Source organism: Ceratotherium simum, chromosome 19 (assembly GCF_057802395.1).
Source record: "Ceratotherium simum simum isolate JZ-2026a chromosome 19, ASM5780239v1, whole genome shotgun sequence".
Lineage (NCBI taxonomy): Eukaryota > Metazoa > Chordata > Mammalia > Perissodactyla > Rhinocerotidae > Ceratotherium > Ceratotherium simum.
Window position 1 is genome coordinate 24,160,416 of NC_141918.1, and position 23,493 is coordinate 24,183,908.

General features: G+C 33.9%; 1 protein-coding gene across 2 annotated transcripts in view; it reads right to left on the bottom strand.

Annotated features, from left to right (window-relative positions):
• ASCC3 (activating signal cointegrator 1 complex subunit 3) overlaps window positions 1–23,493 on the bottom strand; it is a 344,123-nt gene that overhangs the window by 177,747 nt on the left and 142,883 nt on the right. For both annotated transcript variants that reach the window (XM_004422154.3, XM_087443924.1), the window contains exons 11-13: window positions 22,191–22,355; window positions 13,652–13,828; window positions 10,943–11,014 (exon numbers count right to left, since the gene is read on the bottom strand). In XM_004422154.3, the coding sequence (XP_004422211.2) occupies window positions 10,943–11,014; window positions 13,652–13,828; window positions 22,191–22,355 (414 nt within the window). The remainder of the gene's footprint in view (window positions 1–10,942; window positions 11,015–13,651; window positions 13,829–22,190; window positions 22,356–23,493) is intronic.

Consider the following 23,493-nt stretch of genomic DNA (forward strand, 5'->3'; position numbering starts at 1 on the left):
CATGTTATTATACAGTGCATAATCGGGAGATGAAAGAGTCGGGGACGTAAAAAAAAAAAAAAGCTTCTCTAAGAAAGATGACATCTGAATGATTTAGTAGAGGACAACTAAAGAAAGAGAACAAGGAAGAATGTGTGAGGCAGAGGGAACAAGTTATGCAAAAAGCTCAGAGCTAAGTGGAAAAGCATCAGTATGATAAGAGTCTGAAAGAAGGCCAGGAAGGTGGGAGGTGGGAAATAAGGGAGAGAGAGGTATGTGATGAAGATGGAAGGAGGTAATGGCCAAATAATAATGGGACTCCCGGGCCGTTTTAAAGGAGCTTTAAGCATTCAAGTGTCATTCTGGAGCTGTATTTTGAAATGATCGTTCTAGGAAGCTGCAGTGTACAGAGCAGCTAGAGGACCAGAATGGATGCAGGTAGAGCAGTTAGGGGGTGGCCGGAGCAGTCCATGAACAACATAATGGTTAGCTGTATTAGGTGGTGGAGGTGATGGTGCAGGAAGAGGAGGGGATGGAGAGAAATGGGAAGACTGGAGAGACAGGTAAAATGTGTTGAGGGATTAGAAATGAGAATGAGAGAGAGAGTGTTGACAAGGATGACTTTTAGGTTTCTGGCTTATGAAACTAAATCTATTCACTGAACCAAGGAATAATGAATGGAATGCCACTGGTTTATGGGGAAGATTATGAATTTGATTGGACATCCTACATTTGAAATACCCAAGAAGAGAGGCCAGACAGGATAATATGGGTCTAAAGCTCAGAGAAGATGTCTGGGTAGGGAATATAAATATATGAGATAATATATTTCTATATAAATAAATATATTTCTATAAAGGTCATAATCGTGATGGGATGAAACAAAGAAAGAGTGCTAAATTAAAAAAGGGTCTAGGAACAAGCCAGGTAGAAAAGGAAAAGGCTACAAAGAAAGAAAAACGATGAACAAAAAGGTTAGAAAATAGAGAAAAACAAGGAGAGTTTCATGTCAGAAGAGCCAGAAAAGAAAGGTACAAAAAAACCCCCAGCATTTTGCACCTATTTCTACTTCTACAATCTCTATGTATTCCCTTGATTATTTTATTCTCAGCTATGAGCTACTGTGATCAGGGAATGTTGCCTTTAAAAAACCTTTTCATTAAGGATGTATCAAACTTTACTTTGCCTTGATATGGTTTAGTTAAAACCATCTTCGGCTTTGGTGTTTGGAAGGCTGAACAGCAGAATGCCTAGGTCGACATATTTTCTATGTTCCTGAGTTAGGCATGGCCAAATATATAGCACAGTGATCACAGGATTGATCTAGCAGCTAATAGTGGTAAGAGATTATTGCTCCTGAACTATAATGTCCAATTTAAAAAATTTTACTAAGCTTATAACTATAATTGAATTTTCTTTGATAAATTTTCATTATATTATATCAGAAATTCCTTCTATGATGGTGATATTCTGTTTTGGCCTTCACTTTAACCAAATGTTGATGTCAGCTCGCAACCCTTTGGCATTTGATCAAAATGGGAAGCTAACGCATTTCAACTCTGTATTCCAAGTCCTTCACTCATAGAAGGTCTATAGTAAATGACTGTTAAATTAATAAAGGAATGAATAAATGGGTAAATGAATAACCTCAATACTTTTTCCTCCTTATCTCATAAAAAATCACTGTTAATGAAAGGGAAAAAGATAAAAGAAAGTATCAACTATTATTCTCCTATAATGCATTATATATAATCTTATATAATTCATCTAATGTGATGCATTAGTTGTACACTAAAGAAATTATTATCTTATTATACATAGAGATCAAAAATTCTAAGCAAATACTAGTAACACTGATTAAAAAGTAAAACAGAGAACTCAACAGTACCAAAGACTAGATTTTACCTGTGAAATACAGACAGAAAAGAAAATTTCAATTTGACAAAACACTTCTCACAGCTTTCTTTTGGTGGGTGGGGGAGGGCTTTTTTTTTCAAAAGTAGAGGTTTAGTGAATGCCTCCTTTAGATTTTTAGTAGTTAAAAAACACCTGAAATATTTCTTTAGTAGTACCATCTTTAGTGGCAAAGATGAAGGAGAAATTTCTTTAACGCTTGTGCTCATAATTGTTAGAATACCTCCTTTTTAAGAGTCTTGCTTTTATATTCCTTTGGGATTATGTCTCAATCTGCGGGGGAGAAGGAAGCAAAGAAGGGAGAAAAGAAAGCAGCACTCAAATAATTCACAAATAAAAGTCATGCTAGACAAATTTAATATGACAGAAACATTGGTACCAAGAATTAGAGATGTTTCTATCTGGAGGAAGAAAACTTTTTCAGGCAAAAGAGACAATGGAAAGTTTCATTATTAAAGTTAGCACGGTAAAATTTGTTTCAATTGTACATAATTACATTTATATAAGCTAAAAAGCAATGCTAAGAAACAAAAATATTTCCCTTCAGATAGTAATAAGTTAAATTAATCCATAATTATTAGTCAATTTTTAAAGGTGGTTTCTTATAAGAACCAGAAACATCTACTAAAAACTTATAAACAATGAACAAAGAGAAAACAAGATACATATCTGAATAAGGAATGGCTGATGTTTAGCATTAATCCAAGGTTGAAGACGACTTTTTTTTCTCTTTAACATTGCAAAGCCTTTTATTCTTCAAACTGGAGGTAGATTTTGTGTAAGAAGCTACTAAATAAAGATCTTAACTTTTTTGATAATGTGAAAAAGGACAAGTTAACTTACTAAATACGCCATAATCTCTGAGGTAGTTTCTAATTTCTTTTCCTATCACTGTAACAAAGTTTGTATAACAAGAAAAATCTCAATAGGGTTAAGGCATCAATTATTTCTCCATTCTGCAAGTTACACAGGAGGAGGGGAATTATTAACAGGAATGATAAAGCTGTACTTGCATTTGGTAACGCAAAGAGAAGCTTACAAATGAGACGTCTCATTAGCTTGAGCAGATGGATCAAAATTAAAGGCTGAATCGCCAACTTTTAATTTCCCAATAGCCAAGAAGAGCTTGAAGTCTTGCAGAGTATAACTGCTGAAAAGTCACCATGAAAAGATTTCCTCCATCTGTCATCACACATGCTTGACTGGAACACAACTGCCTCCTACTGTTTTTAATACTTCTAAGGCAAAGCTGCACATAAAAACTATTAAGTATACGAGCACAGTTTAGATGACTGGTATACTGAGACCTATAGAATAGTATGAACAGAGAGTATCAGTATGGCTTTTGAACACGAAATAAATGAGATTCTAATTTAATCTAAATGGAGAGAAATAAAATTAATTCATTGGTATATTTAAGAGGAAATATTCATTTTTAGCATGAAAAAATATTTATTTGCCTGGGAGTTTTTTTTTTTAATGGACACGTATTTCAGTCTACTTAATAATGGTCTGAAAAGTAGCTGCTCTGATGAAATTAAAGTATTTAGGGAAACCACAATTAGGGAGAAAATCCAAACTACTAAACAACCTGAAGGCAAGAAAACAAACAAAATCAAGGAGTATTCACTGGAAAGATTTTTTAACTGGTTGGCAGGGAGACGAGGGCACGAGGTGGTAACAGAGAAAATTCAATTAGTTTTCCTGGACTAGAATAGACTGACTTACAATTTCTTACTACTACACTCTAACTGCTAAAATATATTTAAAAGGCAACAAAATAAAGCCAAAGTTTGTTAAGTACACAGCCCCACAAGAAATAATTTAAGCTCCCTTAAAAACAAGGAAAAGCACATTTATTGAATATGTAGTTGGCTGTTTAATAACAATACACTAAATCAGTTACAACTATAACTGAATTCCAGAAGCAAAGCTCTGTCTCTCTGTTTCTCCGTGTCTCTCTCTATATATACATACATACACACACACACACATAAATTTACTGTACTTATAACAAAACATTTAAACATTAGAGTGTCTTAGAATGAAGCACATATAGTTAGACCTTTCAGTCATCAGAGTCAGGCAGAATAATATTATTGGAGAGTTAATTTGGCAGTCAGTTTTTTAGACAATAAGGTGAAAAGATTGTTGAATCATATATTTTTCATTTTCTGAGAGATGGATACATAGAAATTCATTTCCTGAAATTTATCACTTGGAACCTTATACAAAGACAGCCAGTGACTGGGATAACATTATATTCAACCTCAATTATGAGGGGAAAAAACACAACTCAGAAACTCTATTCTATTGGGAAGTTCTTTGTTAACCTTCTAATAAAAGCAGAGGACCACAGTTAGTGAAGGTATTTCCTCAAGGAGATTAAAAAAAAAAAGGAAAAATAATCCAGTGAGGGGTTCTAAGCCCCTAAAAACAAACTTCCACATAAGCCTCAGTAATCAAAGACTACTGTGAAGTAGCAATTCTTGGTTGATGGATTAAATTAAGGATTGCTAGCCTTGTTGACATAGGTATCTACCTCAGCTTCCAAAACCAAAAAGTGTACTAGTCCTCTTTTCCAAGTATCCGCACTGCAATTTTGGTTCTAGACATATTCCAAAGGCAATCAGCAGAAGCTGCGACTTATCAAGCTAAATGAACTTATAGGCCAAATAGTATTTTTCAGAGCAACTTGCAAATAAAAGACTTAGACAGAACAATCCTTTTGAAAAGACTAAAAAAGAAAAAGATTTTAGTTTTGGGCAACTTTCCCAAAGTTACACACATAATATAGGTAATTCAAAGAAATGAAAAAGCTACAGCTTTATTCTCAAATTATGTTGCAAAAGAGCTCTTAACTTGAGATGATTATGTTAATGCAAAAGACTAAGGTTCTGCCTTAACGACTCAGTACTTATCATCTGAAGGCACTGGCCTGGGCATCTGTAATACTAGCAGTACTAGAGGCAACAACAACCAGTGGGTCACAGTTCTGACGCATTTCATATTTCCCATCACCCCAACTCACTAAAGATGTTAAATCTTTGAAGATGAGGCAATTCATCACAAATTGTATTTACCAGAGTCCCCATGCACATGACACTACACCAGGAACTTAACCAACAATATTTCCTTATGACCCAATCTTACTTGGTAGGACTTATCCAACTGGAACACAAAACCTAAAAGGACAACATTGTATAGAACACACTGATTAAATATGACATTTTTAAGTCATTTGTTAATTTACATTTTAATGTTATTGTTTCTATTTATGGTTCTGTCATCTTTTTGGATAGGGAAATACAATAGATTAGGGAAGTATAGCAATAACTGAGAAAAAAAGATAGGAAATTAAGGGAATAAAATGCATTTTAATAAATGGAAAGATATACACCAGCAGGAACTATCTCTGGGTGGTAGAATTAGCAGTGATTTTTTTCCCCTCATTTTTGCTTTTTGGTGTGCCCAAGGGTTATATTTGTTTAAACTCCTTTTTTCTCAGTCTCTTTTATATTAATAATATTTAAACTACATTTTAAAATACAATTACAGAGGCCAAAGACCACAGGATCACAGTATGAAGCAAAAACACAGGGAAGAACAGGTTTTTCTAACTGAAAGCGAGTGCACACCCAAAGCAAAGCATGAACAATATGGTATGCAAAACATGTGTTTTCATAATCATGACTTAGAGGTAACGGTTGCTAATTAAGAAAAAATTTCACTGGTATGACACTACTCTGTCTTACATGCCTTAAGATTGTAAAACAAATTCAAAATGGCAAACTCACATCAGACCATAACCTTAAATCATAGTACACTGATAAAACTATTCAGAAGAATATGGCATAAGTTTATAAAATTCTCTGTAGGTCTGCTATGAAAACAAAATGTTATAACCCATTCGGAATGCATTATAGGATCACGTGGCCAGACTACAAAATGGGGCCAATTTGGCCATAATTCCATTTTAGGGCATTTATCCTAAGTAAATGTTTCAACAGAAAAAATAATAGGCAGAAAGATGATCACTACAGTAGCATTATCTTTAATAACAGAAAATTGTCAACATTGAAAGCACTCAATAAGGGAGGAATAACCAATAATACAGGTACAGCCAATGTCAGCTTCACGGCAAAGGGGCAGTATAAAGTTCTGAAGATGCTGTGGGCTTTATCAACAAAGATTTGTATTTCAATCCTGGTGCCACCCTTTACCAGCTCTATGACCTTGGGAAGCTGCTTAACCTGTCTTAGGTTCATTTTCTCTTTCAACAAAAGGGGATGATAATGCTTATAGCAGAGGATTAGGAAGCTTAAAAGTCCAAAGAGACTCACATGGCATCTGAAACTTAGAACCTGAATAAAAACTCCCTTTTCTCTTTTACAGATATTAAAATTGTGAAGACCATGTGGAAATAATGAAAAATGTTTAGTATTCATTAAGGAAAACTATGAATATAAAACTATATACAATATATCCCTGGTGATCAAGATTCAGAGCTCTCACTGCTGCAGCCCAGGTTCCGGGGTTTGTTTACCAGTCAGGGAACTACACCACTCATCTGTCGGTTGTCATACTGTGGCGGCTGTGCGTTGCTGTGATGCTGAAAGCTATGCCACCAGTATTTCAAATACCAGCAGGGTCACCCATGTGGACAGGTTTCAGTAGAACTTCCAGACTAAGACAGAGTAGGAAGAAGGACCTTGTCACCCACCTCCGAAAAAATTGACCATGAAAACTCTGTGAATATCAACAGAGCATTGTCTGACATAGCGCCAGAAGGTAAGAGGATGGCGCAAATGACCAGGTAGGGTTCTGCTCTGCTGTACACAGGGTTCCTAGGAGTCAGAATCAATTCAATGGCACTAACAACAAAAATATACAGTATAATTATAATTTAGTAATGGACTGTAACTAATAACTAAAATTAAGTTTGAATGAGCAAAATTAAAAGCTATATGTGCAAATGGATAAAGAAAGACTAGCAAGATATGTATAAAAATTACAACAGTGGTAAAATTATAGTGGAACTATGAAAATTTTCCTTAGTAGTATTTTATTTTTATAATTAAGTAACGTAAAGGAAATATTTCCACAGAACTTAAGAAAGTCCTATCATTACAGGAAAAAAAAATCATCACTAATCATTCAAAAACAGAAACTGTGAGACCTTCAGCCTAAATCTCACTTCTTAGGACACACAGCCTGAAGAGGGTCATGGTTAACCTGCTCTAATTCCTGTTTGGAGAGAGGACTTAAGCACAGATCTGAACAGGATCTCTGACCCCAAAGTGTCTCAGTGGGCTCTCAAACTGTAACCACACTTTACACAATCACTCAAAGCGCATTTTTAGCCAGATAAGAGTACAGGGGAAGGAGATAGCTGAGTGGTCAAGCATCCTTAAAAAGCTGGCAATCCCAGGGCCATAATATGCACACAAAAGGTGGGGAGGAAATGCTTGCATGCAACTTAGCCTGGCTTAGCACACAGTCCATTCCTGGGTTCCTTGTGACCTAGAGCAGCCAGCTCCTGGGCACCTGAAGCCCTCCCCGGGGGATCCCATCCAAGTCTGTCCTTTCTAAAGAGGAACCAGTGCTGTGAACCTAGCCCTCCATCCCAACTTTGTCCTGCTGGAATTTACTACTACAAGCGCCTGCCCTCTCGCAGCTTTCATTCTGAAAAGTGATGCACTGAATGAATTCACACTAAGAATCAAAGGGCCAGCAGTAAGATCTCTTCTCTACTGACCAAACAGACCCAGCCAGCTTCTGAACTTTATAAATCATGATTTCTAGGGGGATATGTTAGCCCCTATAACAGTGAGAGAACTGTACCAGAAGAGGAAGAGGACACAACTTTCCTAAGACCCCTTAAATGACAATATTTACTTGGATTTTTACCTACCTACAATAGAAGATACAACTGCTACTTTCCCCAACATTTAGGGATAAGATTGCATTATATTTTTTAAAGAAATATTTTATAAGGTAAGATTATATGGAAAAAAGGCTGGATTAGTATAATAAATATACTTAAAGAATAATTATAAACAGCATGATAAAGACTATAACGCTACAAAGATGAGTGACCTGTTGTTCCTCAGGCCTCATAACAGCTGTAGTATAGCGATGGCATTATTAAGCTATTTACTGATAGTAGTTAGTATTTACAACTGTGCATGTTTATATGTATGTTTATACACGGAAATGTTTCTCAGTCTAAGAAAAAGTTCACAAAACTGCTCTTTTTTATTCTAAAAAAGTGATTTACTTTGATGAGAAGTAATCCTAGGCACCAGAGTAATGTAGCCAATACTTACTTATCTGGTCATTAAGTGCTAACTTAATGTGATGGAAGAAAAATGATTGTTTTAATTTCTTTAATTCTAGGGGCAATACAGTAGCATTCCTACCAGCGGCTTCTTAAGTATTTTCATAATACTTGCAAGGCTATTCAATTACAAAAGGAGTGCTAAGTGTTTTCCTGACTAGAGTCAAATATAAAATGTCTACTTATATGTTCCATATATAGTAAAATATTTATATTTTAATTTCCATTATTTAAAAAGAGAAAAAAACTTGAAGGGTTTCACATTTATAATGAAATCTATCATAAATTAGAAAAAAGTTCTCTTGTGATGGAAGAAATTCCATCACAATTAGAAATTCTGAAAAATAAAAATGTTATTAACTTACAGTTCAAAGTTAAATGGAGACCCAGAATAGCGAACACAACGCTGAAGAAGAAAAAGTCGGAGACTGATACTACCTGATTTCAAGATTGACTATAAAGCTATGGTAATCAAAACACTGTGATATGGGCTAAAGAAGAGCCAAACAGATCAGTGAAAAAGAATAGAGAGCCCAGAAATAAGCCCACATAAATACAGCCAACTGATCTTTGACAAAGGAGCAAAGATAATAAAAAGGAGCAAAGATAATCTTTTCAACAAACGGTGCTGGAACAACTGGACATCCACATGCAAAACAATGAATCTAGATACAGACCTTGCACCCTTCTCAAAATTTAACTCAAAATGGATCATAGACCTAAATGTAAAACATAAAACTACAAAACTCCTAGAAGATAACAGGAGAAAATGTAGGCGACCTTAGGTATGGTGATGACTTTTTAGATTCAACACCAAAGGCACAATCCATGAAAGAAATAATTTGTAAGTTGGACTTGATTAAAATTAAAAACGTCTGCTCTGCAAAAGGTCATGGGGAGAGAATGAGAAGACAAGCCACAGACTGAGAGAAAATATTTACAAAAGACATATCTGATAAAGGACTTTATCGAAAATATACGAAGAACTACAAATAACTTTCATGAGGCAATCTAGAACAGAGGTTGGCCAACACAGCCTGCCAGCCAGAGGCAGTTGCTGCCTACTTTCACAAATCAAGTTTTAATGGAACACAGCCATGCCCAACTGTCCACATTCTGTCCATGCTGCTTTGATGCTACAACAGCAGAGGTGCGCAGCTGCAACAGAGAACACAGCTCACAAAGCCTAAAATGTTTACTATCTGGCCCTTTACCCAAAAAGTTCCTTGGCTCCTGACCAAGAACAAATAGTTGGTATTCGGTTATATTTTTGATTAAAGGAGGGATATTGGTCTTCTACATTTATTTGCACCTGTTAGGTAATGCAACCCACAGAGAAATTTTATATTGAAGATAAAATAAGAACACTGGTATAAAATAAATGTAAATAAAATATGACACGGCAGTTAGCAGAGACTCTACACGCACATGGCCTGGATTTGTAAGTGCACTAGTAAGGTGAGGGAAACTTGTTACTTATTTTTGAGGATAATAGTACCTGCCTCACTGGCTGCTGAGAGGATTCAAGGAGATAATAAATGTAAGACAATTCTACCAGTTTCAGGCATTTACTAATCACTAGGAAGGGTAAGCCTCTAATTATGACTTTTTCCCTTAAAAATCATTCTTAAAACTAAGGACATTCTGTTGAGATTAGTTAGAAAACTGATTTTAGAACTTTTTCTTAAAAAGGAGTAAAATGTACCACAGATGCTCAGTGGGCACTGTTCCATGCTCTCAAGTCTAATTCATCTTTCAATTATTTTATATATTGGGGCTCCAAACAAGATTTAGTTTGAAAAAATAGGATTCCCCTGTTCTTAAAATGAATTTAAAAACCAAACGACCAGAAAATATTTCATTTTACATGTCCTAAAAGGCTTACAACATAGAAAAAAACCCCAAAATAAAATAAAGTGATCCAAAGAACCATATACACAACTGAGCAATGATTGAGTTTTAAGCAATTGTTATCATTCCAGTTTTTCTTTAACAATCTTGATCAGAGCATTTTGGACAATGGAGTTTAAAAGTAAAACTGCTGGGCCGGCCCCGTGGCTTAGCGGTTAAGTGCGCGTGCTCTGATGCTGGCGGCCCGGGTTCGGATCCCGGGAGCGCCCCGAGGCACCACTTCTCCGTCCAACGCGAGGCCGAGTCCCACGTACAGCAACTAGAAGGATGTGAACCTATGACGTACAACTATCTACTGGGGCTTTGGGGGGAAAAACTGAATAAATAAAATCTTTAAAAAAAAAAAAAAAAAAAAAAAAGTAAAACTGCTTAATTTTCAAACACCATAAAACACAACGAAACTTTAAGATATATATTTCAAATGATACTACTTCATGCAAATAGTAAGAATAATATAACATTTAAAATTCTTACATTATGTGAAAAAATATAAATTAAAATTTTTTGAAGTGGGAGAGAAGGTGGGTACCTTTTTAAAAGATTTAAAAAACCTGGAAATGTAAACGATGAAATCCTTCTCTAATAAAAATGACAAACAAAATAGCATGACCTATCAATGGGATGATATAATTTATGAATATTTTATGATGTATATGGCTACCCACTGGGCTAAAAAAATTAAGAAATAAAACCTCTGAGTCATTATCTCAGAATTCTAGAAAAATTTTCTGAGGAGCATAAAAATTATCAATTTTAATCATTAAGCATCCTCTAAAAACAGGATAAAATAAAGTATACCTGGTGTCCAGCCTTTACTTGCTTCAAAACACTTTCATAGCATACTTCATCCATGTTATTCAATTGCTGCACCTTAAAGTTTTTAAAACATGAAAAATATCAAATGAACCAATTATAAACTTTCTAACTACAAAAAAAACTTTGCCAATTACAACGCATCTTTTTTTACTTTCAGACTAGCGAGAATGTAGACACAACAAATGCAATATAAATATCTAACATAACAATCTAAGTACGAAAAAACAATGTAATTAAAAAATACAAATAAAATACATCATATAATACTTTCAAGTACTAACTTTATAAGAGTGAGAAGTTTTTTAAAGACAATAATTTTAAGGATAATATACTAGTTATAGATGTTTTAGAATAATTTTAAAATTGTTTTCTCTGCTTCCCGAGAGAAGCCCACTCTTTGGGCTGTTGTTCTTCTATTTCATTCTATAAACTATAGAGCCATCGTGTTTAATTCTCAAAATCACCAGAACACTACCAGTAGGATGTCACGGCATGTAAAGCTGAAATCTAAGGAAACACAGTATTTCTGCAATGTATATGGAGATGGGCAGATATTTTTCTACAGGAACATATTTCAGATCAATTGGAAATTTAATATCAAATTCGGGAATTAAGAAAAGGTCTCATTTTCCTGATTAATGATGAGAAAGCTTCCAACCGAAAAAGTAAGGTGGTTAACCCAAACGAGTAGGCACGTGACCCAGCCTGCACCTCTCTACTTAACAGTTATTAAGAACGTAGAGGGGATAGAAATGTCACACATCTAAAATGACTATGATTTAGATTTTTTGTTTTAATAAGGTAAACACTTTAAAATTCTGGAACCTCTATGATTTATACAAAGTAGGATAAGATAATCACAAGATAATTTACTCCCCATCAATGATTCAAAAAACAACTCCTTCAAACAAAACTGCCAATAATTTTTTCAGTGTATTTTGGGTTGAATTCTGGTCAAAGCCATTATTTCAAATTAGACATGCCATGCACATCATTTTCCCATATTCTTCCATAACAACTAAATCACATCATGAGTTTCTGAATGAAACTCTGAGAAACCTACAAGGATTTCTTTTTATAAGCAATGACAAAATAACAACTGGTTAGAAAATATATTAAACAGCACCCCTGGGAAATGCTTAAATGGTTACCAACTGTATATTTCAGCTGAGTGTAAAAATAACACATTTTAGTAAAACAAAAATCTGTATTTATAACATATATATAATTAATTTACTGTTTACACTATGTAAGATATGTAAAAGTAGGGTTTTTTTGCCCAATTTTTGCCAAATTTCTAAACCTTCAAAATAATTATGATGGTTCATCATCTAATACCATTCCTTTTATGATTATAACGCTAACATACTGTGGCGAAAAACAGTTTGAATTTAATTAGCTTTAAGTGATCGACCAATTTGTATGCTGAAATTAAAAGAAAATAAGGTTTAAGGTGGTGGACACGCATCTGAAAAAATTTTCTTCTCTGTATCTTTCTGTGATAACCATCTGCTATCATTTAAATTATAAAGCTGAAAGAATAATCTAAAGCTATAAAGAAACAGCTCTACATCTATCTCAATGATACATTAAAATAAAATAAATAATTAAATATATATTAAGACGACTGACAAAACCAAGCAGCAAGTCATACTGAAAAGCCCTTGAAACAATTAATGAAGGTAAGATACGCATATGATAACTTTTACTATATCATGAACTACCCTTTTGTGAATAAGTCTGAAATGGCTCCCTCCAATTCTAGATATCTCACTTTTATGCAATGCAGATGGAGCATATTAACTGTTGTAGTGACAGTCGCTTGTGCTACTTTTTAGCCGAGTATTTTATTTGTAACAGTGAATGGTAAAAATGGCCCTATTTTACTAACAAAATTGTTTTTAGACAGGAAATAATGTAACTTATTAAAGACCAAGATTGACATAGTAACACATGATTCCACCTTGTTTTCTTTTATAAAGAGGTGGTATGGCCTGCGAATCTTCTCCTAAAGCTATTACTTCTAGAGAAGAAAAATTGTGTCATTAAACAGAAAGATAAATGTATAAATTTTATGCAAAGTAAAGTATTCCTTCATGATATTATAACATAAAAGTCTAAAATAAGCACCCTAAGAGTACAAATAGTACCTGGTAATACTATTTAAGGAATTAGATAAACTTTTCAAAGCATTATAAAGAATTTCAGAAATGTCACATATATACAATCAATATGGTAATTATAAAGCATTATAAGTTAAATAGAACACCTCCCTTAATAGTTGCTACCATAAAATTATTTTTCAATTGCATATATTATTTATTTTAGATGAATAATATATCAAAATATATATTACTAGTTTACTGAGAGCCTTATATTATTTCACATTGGCCTTCAATCATATCAAAATAACTTTTTGAAACATATTATTATATATAAATTGTATTCTTAGCTGAGAATACAAAATATACATTGATAATAACAATGCAAACTACTTCAAGCAACTTTTTGGAGGAGGAATTACTCTACTACATACAGTAAGAAAGTGTGCTTGATTTTGTTTAGGATGTTATATTTGTAATGCTACTGAAATGGTCTTTCGGAGTCTCTAATCCTAAATAAATACTAAACAATACATCAACGAAAATATTTTTAGAAAAGAGAAGTATAATAATTAAAATGAGTATTTACCTTATTTGCACTTTTAACACCCAGAAATGTCTGTCCAAGAGGAACTGGTCGAAAACGGCCATCAAAGTAGAAAAGTCCAATGCAGGGATTAACGTGTAAAAACGTAGCGACATCGAGATAGTTGGGTAAGGTTGCAGAGAGCCCAAGAATCCTTATCATACTCTGTGTGGATTCAACCTGCGTGGGTTATTTTAATTAATGAATGAGGTAGATTCAACCCATCCGATTTTTACTAAGTTTAAAATAAGTTTTAGTAAACACAATGTATGAATCACTCAAAATAAAACAAGATCCCCAAAGATATATAAATCCCCAAGAAATACAGAATGAAAACATACAGTCTAAAAGACAGACAATACGAAAGAAACTGGTCTAAACCTGGTATCTGGGATGATATAAAATAATTAAAAATGTGATTTTAGTAGATTTCCTGAACTGGAAAATCCTATTAGTTCAATGTTTTCTTCTTTTTTTTTTTCCTAAAAATGTAACAAGGTAATTGACATGGGTTAGGTTTTAGTTTAAGTTTTACCAATTTATAATTTCAGGTGTTAAAAATATATGCTATTGGGCCGGCCCTGTGGCTTGGTGGTTGAGTGCGCGCGCTGCGATGCTGGTGGCCCGGGTTCGGATCCCGAGTGCGCATCGAGGCACCACTTCTCCATTCATCCTGAGGCCAAGTCCCACGTACAACAACTAGAAGGATGTGCAGCTACGACACACAACTATCCACTGGGGCTTTGGGAAAAATAAAATAAATAAAATCTTTAAAAAAAAAAAAAAAAAAAAAAATATATGCTATTTATTCTGGAGTTCAATAATTTTAAATTCACTTCAAACACAACAACACAAAAGTCTAAAAATAATTAAGGTAGACACTTCTAGCATTTTACAAATTTAAATTTAAAATGATACAACTGCATGACAAATATTTGAAACTATGTATAAATATGTCCAATGAAAAATTATTTCCAGGGATCTAAAATTTTTAAAACTTCTTGAGAACCCATTTACAAACTCAGTATTTTCCTTCCTTTATTATAGATTGTTTACTTAATCTATAATTCTTTACCTATCACATAGTATCCCTTTAGTGTATCACAGTAACATACAGTTGAGCATATAGTAAAATGGATGAATTCTTAAGAATTAAACACAGCTATTCCATCATCACAAAGAAAAAGTTTTCCAAACTGTTAAACAAATTATCATTAAGCACTTTAGATTCAAACAATTTCATATTTATAACAAAACAGCTGTATAAGGGAGAGTTTGATTGTATGGAACAATAGCCGAAACTTGAGAAAAAATTACAAATCACTCAAAAAATGTATTAAGCCACATTAGTTGTATTCACTGGTATAGTGTAATATTCTAATTTTGTTTCTAAACAGTGCTGATATCATTGATTAACTTGTTCACTAATCACTTATTAAGCTCTTAATGACAGGCACAGCGCCAGTGGAGCAGGGGTTTAGAGTCTTTCCGTGCATAATAATCATCACAAAAAACACTGTGATGTGTCCATTAGTACTATCACCTTCTAAAAACTGTGAGAAAATGAAGAGAGGTCACTAACGAAACTCGGGTGAGTCAGGGAAGGCATGCTGAGGTAACGGTTGTTGGCATTCCAAGCTAAGAGAACAGCAGAGAGGCAGGTAGCCCAGAAAGAACGGTGAGCACGGCATCTAGCAAGACTAGTGGTATGAGCTGGAGAAGAGAGGTGACAGAAGATGTAGTTAGAGATGTAGAAATGACCATGAGATCTCTCATGCCAAGGAGTTTATCCATTTTACTGCTCACGAGCATTCAACAGTATCCAATCCTCAATTATGTTTTCAGGTCTAATTCTGTGATGATGGTTTCTAGTATTCTCATCTTTTTAAGTTTCTAAATATTTTATAAAAGTTCTTTATCATTTCTAATTTTGTTTACTCATAGGTTTTCTACTTAATTGTAACTAGACTTGTTAGAAGTTTATTTTACTTAGTTTTTTAAAAACTAGCTTTTAAAAATATTACTAATTCTTAGTGTTTGATTTTATTTTGTTTTCAACTTTACATTTTCCATTGTTCTCTTTAGAATATTCTGTTTAAAATTATCTAACATTTAAAACTTAATGATTAACTTATTATAGTCCCTCCATTCCTGTTTCATTTTAGAGTATAATTCTTACCCTGAATTCTAACTCTGGCTGTATTTGACAAGCTTTCATTATTTCCTAAAAAGAGTACTGTCCCTCTCTCGTTCCCTTCCTTCCCTCTGTGATCACTTACTGACCTCTAAGTGGCAGGAGACTATTCTTTCCTTTTAAGTGGGTGGCTTTTAAATCTTCATTTTACAAATACAAAAGTGTAAAAATGTATGTATACATGTGTGTATACACATGTATGCATATATACATTTATATCTACACATACATATATATGTATATATGTGTGTGTATATATAGTTTTGTTTGTGTGTATATATATATACAGTTTTGTTTATCATATAGAATTTATTTTAAAATTTCTATTGTATTCAATAAAGACCATGATGTTTTTAATTTCTGCTTTGAGAAAATGTACCATGGAGACCTGAAATGAACATAATTTATCTACTTGTAGGTTATATAATTCTATATGCTTGATCATTTTACCACATTAATTATATTATTCAAATTCTCTACATTAGCAATAGAGGAAGTTAGCATTTGCCAAAAAGAAAGTACCATTTTAATCACATACAAACTTCTCCTTTTAAATTAGGATGCAGAGTATTGCTAAAGGGAATAATTTATATGATCAGCATGCTACCGTCCAGGACATCTCACACCTAAGCCCTAGTATGGGTGGCATTCTGCAGCCCCATGTCCCTGTATCTGTCCATGTTTTCACATCCCATCTGCTCTCATATTTTTATATACTAGGCTTCCATGTAAAAGGCTGATTTTAAAAAGGGTTTCTTACCTGGAAAAAAGTTTGAAAACTTCTGATGTGATTTGAAAAAGTACACATGACTTGGAATAAATTTGGCAAGTTAATTAACCTAAGACTAAATTCCCTCATGAGAGAATGCATATAAAAAGATTTGCAATCTTTAACAAAAGGCTATACAATATTTTTATTTTTTTAAATCTAGGAATGTTTAAGTCATTCTCACCTTCTTGCTACCATAAGTAAAATAAGGGGATTCACGGAAAGACACAGGGGTACATATTTTAACTATCTCTTCAGTTTTTTATGTCCCTCTCATTTACCTCTAATTTTAGTCAAAACGTGCTTGTACCATGTGGGTATCTTCAAGTTATTATACCTAAGTGAGCAGTTTCCAACGCCAGATTTCTCCTTGGATACTGCAATACAGCACATACACAGGTCAGGAAAGTCCGAATGCCTGGGTACACTCCCTGACAAAAATGCTGCTTATAAGCACTAATAGACAATGTGGCCCTGGAACTTCCAAACTCATTCTGTAGGTAGGACAAAAATAAGTCTACTTACTCATCTTTTTGGGTTATATCTGGTCCTATTTGAGGACTAAATAAAACACTACCTACGAAATATATATATATATATACACATATGGCTCCTGAGAGTGATGATTCTTAGCACTTGTTTAAAAGAATGAAAACTACAATTTGTAAATTAATCTTCCTTTCAAATAAAGGTATCTGTATGGATATAAAAACAAACAAACGAAAATACCCCACAAAAAACAACTGAGATTATCATGTACCGAACCAATATAAACATTTGTCCAGCAGAGTTATAGACTAAAGAAACAAATCCATTTGCTCCATAAAATTTAGAATTCAATGGATTACATAAAGGATTATATAAATTAGCTAAATTTAGGGCCGGCCCCGTGGCTTAGCGGTTAAGTGCGCATGCTCCGCTACTGGCGGCCCGGGGTTCGGATCCCGGGTGTGCAACAACGCACCGCTTCTCTGGCCATGCTGAGGCCGTGTCCCACATAGAGCAACTAGAAGGATGTGCAACTATGACATACAACTATCTACTGGGGCTTTGGGGAAAAGAAAAAAAAGGAGGAGGATTGGCAATAGATGTTAGCTCAGAGCCGGTCTTCTTCAGCAAAAAGAGGAGGATTAGCATGGATGTTAGCTCAGGGCTGATCTTCTTCACAAAAAAAAAAAAAAAAAAAAAAAAAAAGCTAAATGTATAGAAGAGAAACAAAAAAATTGAGAAAATAAATAAGTGAATTTTCAAAATATGTTTTTGCGTTTAACAGAAAAGGTTTTACCCTTAGGTGATATTATCTAGAAACAATTCAATAAGACTTTGAAATCACATTTTGTTAATTTATTGCTCATTCATTGACTTTTAGTGAGCCCTTCATAAAACTGCTTTCACAAAGTCAGGAAAGAAAAAAGGGACAAAGTACGTTCTGACTTCATATTCATTATTACTAGAAAGGATTCAAGAAAAAGATAAAACAAATAACAGAAAAGTGAAAAAACAAAAAAACTTATTCTCTCTTACAAAGAAGCAAGGATAACATTTTAAAATTTTAAAAAGATAACATTTTAAGTAAGGTCATAGAAGATTTTGCCAATCATTCCATTAATCAGTCAACAGATATTAATTGTGTACCTAAATGCACTTTTGGGGGCACCGTGAAATAGCAGTAAACAAAACAGTGTCTTGAGACTCAAGGAGCTGACACTTTAGTAGGGGAGAGACAATCATAAATTCATCAACAAATAAATTAGGTAATTTCAGGTATCAATATCAGTTAAGTGCCGTGAGTAAAGTAAAAAAGGGTAATTGCATGGGGGGTAATATGGGAGGGGCCCCACTTTAAGTGGGATCATGAGCGAATGCCTTTCTATATCAGGGGTTAAAAGCCTTCAAATGGAAGAAAACCCAAGTGCAAAGGCTATGAGATTGGAACAAGCTGAGCAGAAAGAAGACGAATGAGAGGGCAGAGTGGACAGAGATGAGTTTAGAGGTCAATTTGAGAGCCCTAGCATGTAAGACTTTGTAGGCTATAATTCATAAACCTGATTCAGGAGATACATAATAGAACTCTGTACCCACAATAATTAAAAATACACATGGGAATTTACATTAAATAGCTATAAGACCTATGTAACAATTAAATATATTATTAGGACACAAAAACACTCAGTAAATTCCATAAAGTAAAAATAATATGGGCCATATTCTCTGATTACAATGTAATGTACCTAGAAAGATAAATCCAAGGGATGGTCAAAAATTTCTATTCACTTGTTAATTAAAATAGAGCATTATGATCCCACGATGCTGCCATCAACAACTTCATAGTAGTTTTCTGAGGAAGCTGTTGATAAGTGTGCTCAGTCTAGAAGACTCAACGGGTATAAGCAAAGTACTCCAACGTGAGTAATATGAATACTTCCAGAATCATACATCCGTCAGCACTGGCTGAGGACCTAACCCTTACGCAGTGAGGATACAGTACTGAAAGAAGACACGGATTACCACAGAACAGAGAATACCTGCAGAAGCATAAAGAGGGAGGATTGAAAAATGATAGAGATGGATGAAGATTAAAGTACTAACACATATACAACATTTTCCCATGAATTTGCTTTCACTACAGAAATCCTATGGATATCAGCAAAAACCCAAACCAAACCCAACCAAAACCAAGGAACCCTGAATAAGGGGAAATGATGACCACACCTATTTAAGAAATCTCCTTTACATGTTGTGATTAGAATTCTTTACAGTGATTGGAATGGTGATTTTAATTATACAATAGTTCTATTTACTACTGGTGGTGATTTCAAAGTAAAGTGATTTTTGGTTTTAAAATCATTATCTACAACACAAAAATTACTGAATATATTTTTAAGGTCTTTTGATGTTAAATTCATGATACCCTGCAAACATCAGAGATATTTTTCTGCTAAAAATCCATTTTAAACAACTAAATTTTTTTAATCCAAAAATATAATCCTATCATTCTCAATATAGATAAGCCTGTATGAGACATACTTTCTTTTAAACAGGGATAATTTGGAACTTCATGTTCTAAGCCAAATCTTAAAGCGCTATGCACTATATATATTCATCTAAAAATTATTAATTCTTGAAAACTATAAAAAATTAATATTTTGCAGCTTCCTTTTTATCATTAGCCCAAAACCTAGGCAGTAAATTTGAATGACTTTTCCCTCACATAAAATCTAATTTCGGACAAAGTCTCTCTACTCACTGAAAGTAAAGTTAGTTAAGAAGACAACTAATGTTAGTTCAATGTTGTTAAATATAACAAATTTGGCCTTTCTTACACTTCTCTCTTCTCCAAATTTCTCTCGATCGTGCAAAATGTGTTGTGAATTTAGTTTCTAATACCAGCATGCAATTTCAGAACCTGAACAGAATCTACACTGTATTAGAATAGCTCCCTCTGGCGCTTCTATGTTCGTTACACGTGTTGAAGAGCTGTGTAAAACACTGCCATCTACTGGGAACATCTGGTAATCACAAGGAACAAATAAAAACAGGAACTTTGCATTGTAATAAAAATAGTTACGAGCATTGCACTAGTACACTGGAAATATGAGAAGAATTACATAGACCCTTCTTTCAGGGAGATTAAACTCTAGTGACGGATACAGATGAAGACAGGATTAACTATAGCAAGTTGTGAAATGACAAGGAGGACTATGATAATTACTAAAAATGTGCAAAGAACCGGAGTACAGAGAGAACACAGAAAGGTGTAATTCATCTGAGTGGTGAACCAGGAAACACTCCATAGAAGAAGGGATATTTGGCAGATTCAAAAGAACAGTAGGTTTTCAACAGATGGATGTTTAGGGTGATAGAGATATACAATTTTGCATTTATAACCCTTAATTTTATAACCAACAATACACTCTGACTTAAGTAAGATCAGCTTCATCTCTCAAAGAGGGTCAATGGTATTGGAAAGGAAATGGGGAAGGAACAGTTTTGTGTGGCTGGAACCTTTGGTAGCTAAGGAATATGCAGAAGTTAAAATCAGACGAATAGATCAGGCTTCAATAGTCTTTAACGTCCAGTGAAAGAATCTGACATTTTTTTGGGAACATTTATTTTTCTTAAGATGGCAAACAGCAAGTCATCAAAGGTTTATGAGCATGGTAGTGATAAACTATATAACTGGAATTTGATTATATTATGGAGATACCAATGTGTAGGATGAATTAACATATATTTACATATTATATATCTATAGTATATATTCCTATCATATATTAATATATGGTATAGTTATATAATTATTTTACATATATAATAAACACATTTTTATATATTTCATTTATATATTTGATTTTATACAGTTTATATTTATAAATTATATATAGAAAATTATATATACATTTACAATTTACAAAATTTATAAATTTATAATGATTGCTTCGAAGTGTATATGATACATAATGCTGCGTGTGTCTGTGTACATACACACAGAAAGTATTAGCAGCAGGCCTGCAATCTATTTTCTCCTTCAACTGGGAATGCTCAAGAGACAAAGATGTTCTGGTCAAACCCCTTGTAAACATGCTAATTACAGACCTCCTGGCGAATGTACTAGCGATATTGACTTGACCTCTAAAGTTCTATAGTGCAGGAAAGTCCTTGTCTTTGTAATGTGTTTAGCTGATGGTCGTGGTTTCTCTAGGTGGCTCAGTGCAAATAAACCTGGAATGTATGGATACAGATGAAGACAGGATTAACTATAGCAAGTTGTGAAATGACAAGGAGGCATGGCTCCCTGAAAAACATCACTAGGCTATATAAGTATCAGGATATAAAATCAAAACATTCCATGATCAAAATAGCTCTCTTTTGTGTAAATGATGCGCTGCATACTTCTTTTTGAGACCTTATATGTAAAATCTGGGCCAGAGCAGACCCACTGTGGCGAGAAAGGGCCTGGAGAGCAGTGAGGGCAGTTTCAGATCACTGCATGCTTCACCTTTGTCTCACAACTACCTCTATCCTTGAAATTATTCTTGGATATTAGCTAAAATCTCTGATTTTTCTGTGTCTGCTTTGAATATTTCAACTTTTTGTATTTTATGTATACGTGTCTATGTGAGTATATATATTTTTCATTCATGTGGTAAAAAGTGAACATGTCCCAAACAGCCCTCTAATTCATTTCATCTAGTATATCAGAAAAAATATAAATCATATTCAGATTTTTTCAGGGGGGAGAGGTTGGGCACAGAGAAAAGTAGATGAAATTACTAATATTCTCCTAGGTTCTACCATATTTTAATACTGCTTAGTCAATATTAGATGTAGTTTTGCAACAAAGGTTTAGAATAGAAGTTTTCCTGTTTTTATTTTGGTTAAAGAGACTTCAAGAAAACAAGACTTGGAAGAAAGAAAGAGTACTTTTAATATGAAAATGAAATAGCTAAAGATTTCTCTGTAAAGATAAACTTATCTTTATCCCCACGAACAATACATACGAATATTTCTTTGAATGTTACATTTACGTTTAAAAACTTACTCATCCCTCCAAAATAAGCTAATTAACTTCCTCTTACCTGCCGTAAAGTACGTGCCACGATGCTTTCTAACACTGGTCCTCTATCCTCATGCAGCAAGTGAACTTCATCAAGAATGAGGAGCTTTACAATCTGGGAAAGAGCTACGTCCCCAACACTCTTTCTTGTCACTACATCCCATTTTTCTGGTGTGGTCACAAGCATCTATAAGACAAAAAGAGATAATCAAATTAAAAAGGAGGAAATAGTTACAAAGACTATTTAAATTTCAACTGTGTCATTCAAAAAGAAATATGATTGGCCACTATATAAAGATCAAATAAAAAGTGTTAAAAATATCCTGGAATGAAATCTAATTCACTGTAGCCAATGGTCACTTCAGACAACGGTCACTTCAAGAGGCCCTTCCTTTAAGTTGTGATATTAAGCAATTATTTAAAACTCAAGGAAGGCAGTCTGTCAGTAAACTATAGTGTGAAGTGTACCAAATACACAAGCTTTTTTAAAAAGCATCCTATGATGTAAAAAACAAATGATGTTATCTTTTAAACTAGCGTAAATTGACAATAGACCTTATTTGAAAAGGGAAAAAGGAGTGAATAAGGTGTACAATGTGATGATTTGATACACATAAACATCGCATTAAAAGGAAATAAAAAAGAAACCAAGAATTCACTCTGGGAATGGTCACCTGTTTACACCTATCCAAATTTGGAGGAAACTTTACTACTGATACACAGTTTTTAAAACAGCCTTTTAATATCAACTAGTATCTGCAATACTTTATACTACAAACTAACACATATACTACAGTATTACTGGCACATAATAGCAACCCAAACAGTGAGTCACTGGAGATCCAGAGCATTGAGAGCAGGAGGTGGGGCCGGGGTATTTATGTGAACTTCATAGAAGCAGATCATCTGACACGAAGCTGTGGTTATAAATCTGTTTTTTTATATACTGAATTGTTTGTATCCTCTAAAAGCATACTGTGGCAGATAAAAAGATGAAAAGTTTATTAACCTCTTCTACTATAGTAACACTGCATTCGGAAATAAGCCTATATGTGGATAATTCAAAGAACACACGAGGTAACAATCAAACCCAAAGCTTGTCTTGGCCAGTAAAGCAGATTATAGAAACTGATGATAATCACAACTCCACTGTGCTTTGAAGAGGTTAACCAAGATGGGGGTCAGACTGTTCTCTCAACATTTTTTATGTTATTTCATGTGTTTTGAAGTCACCTATGGGGATGATAATACTATTTTTTTAAATTGCAAATCATATATAAATTCTTAACAAAGGCACAATCCAAATTTGTCAATACAATCTGTTG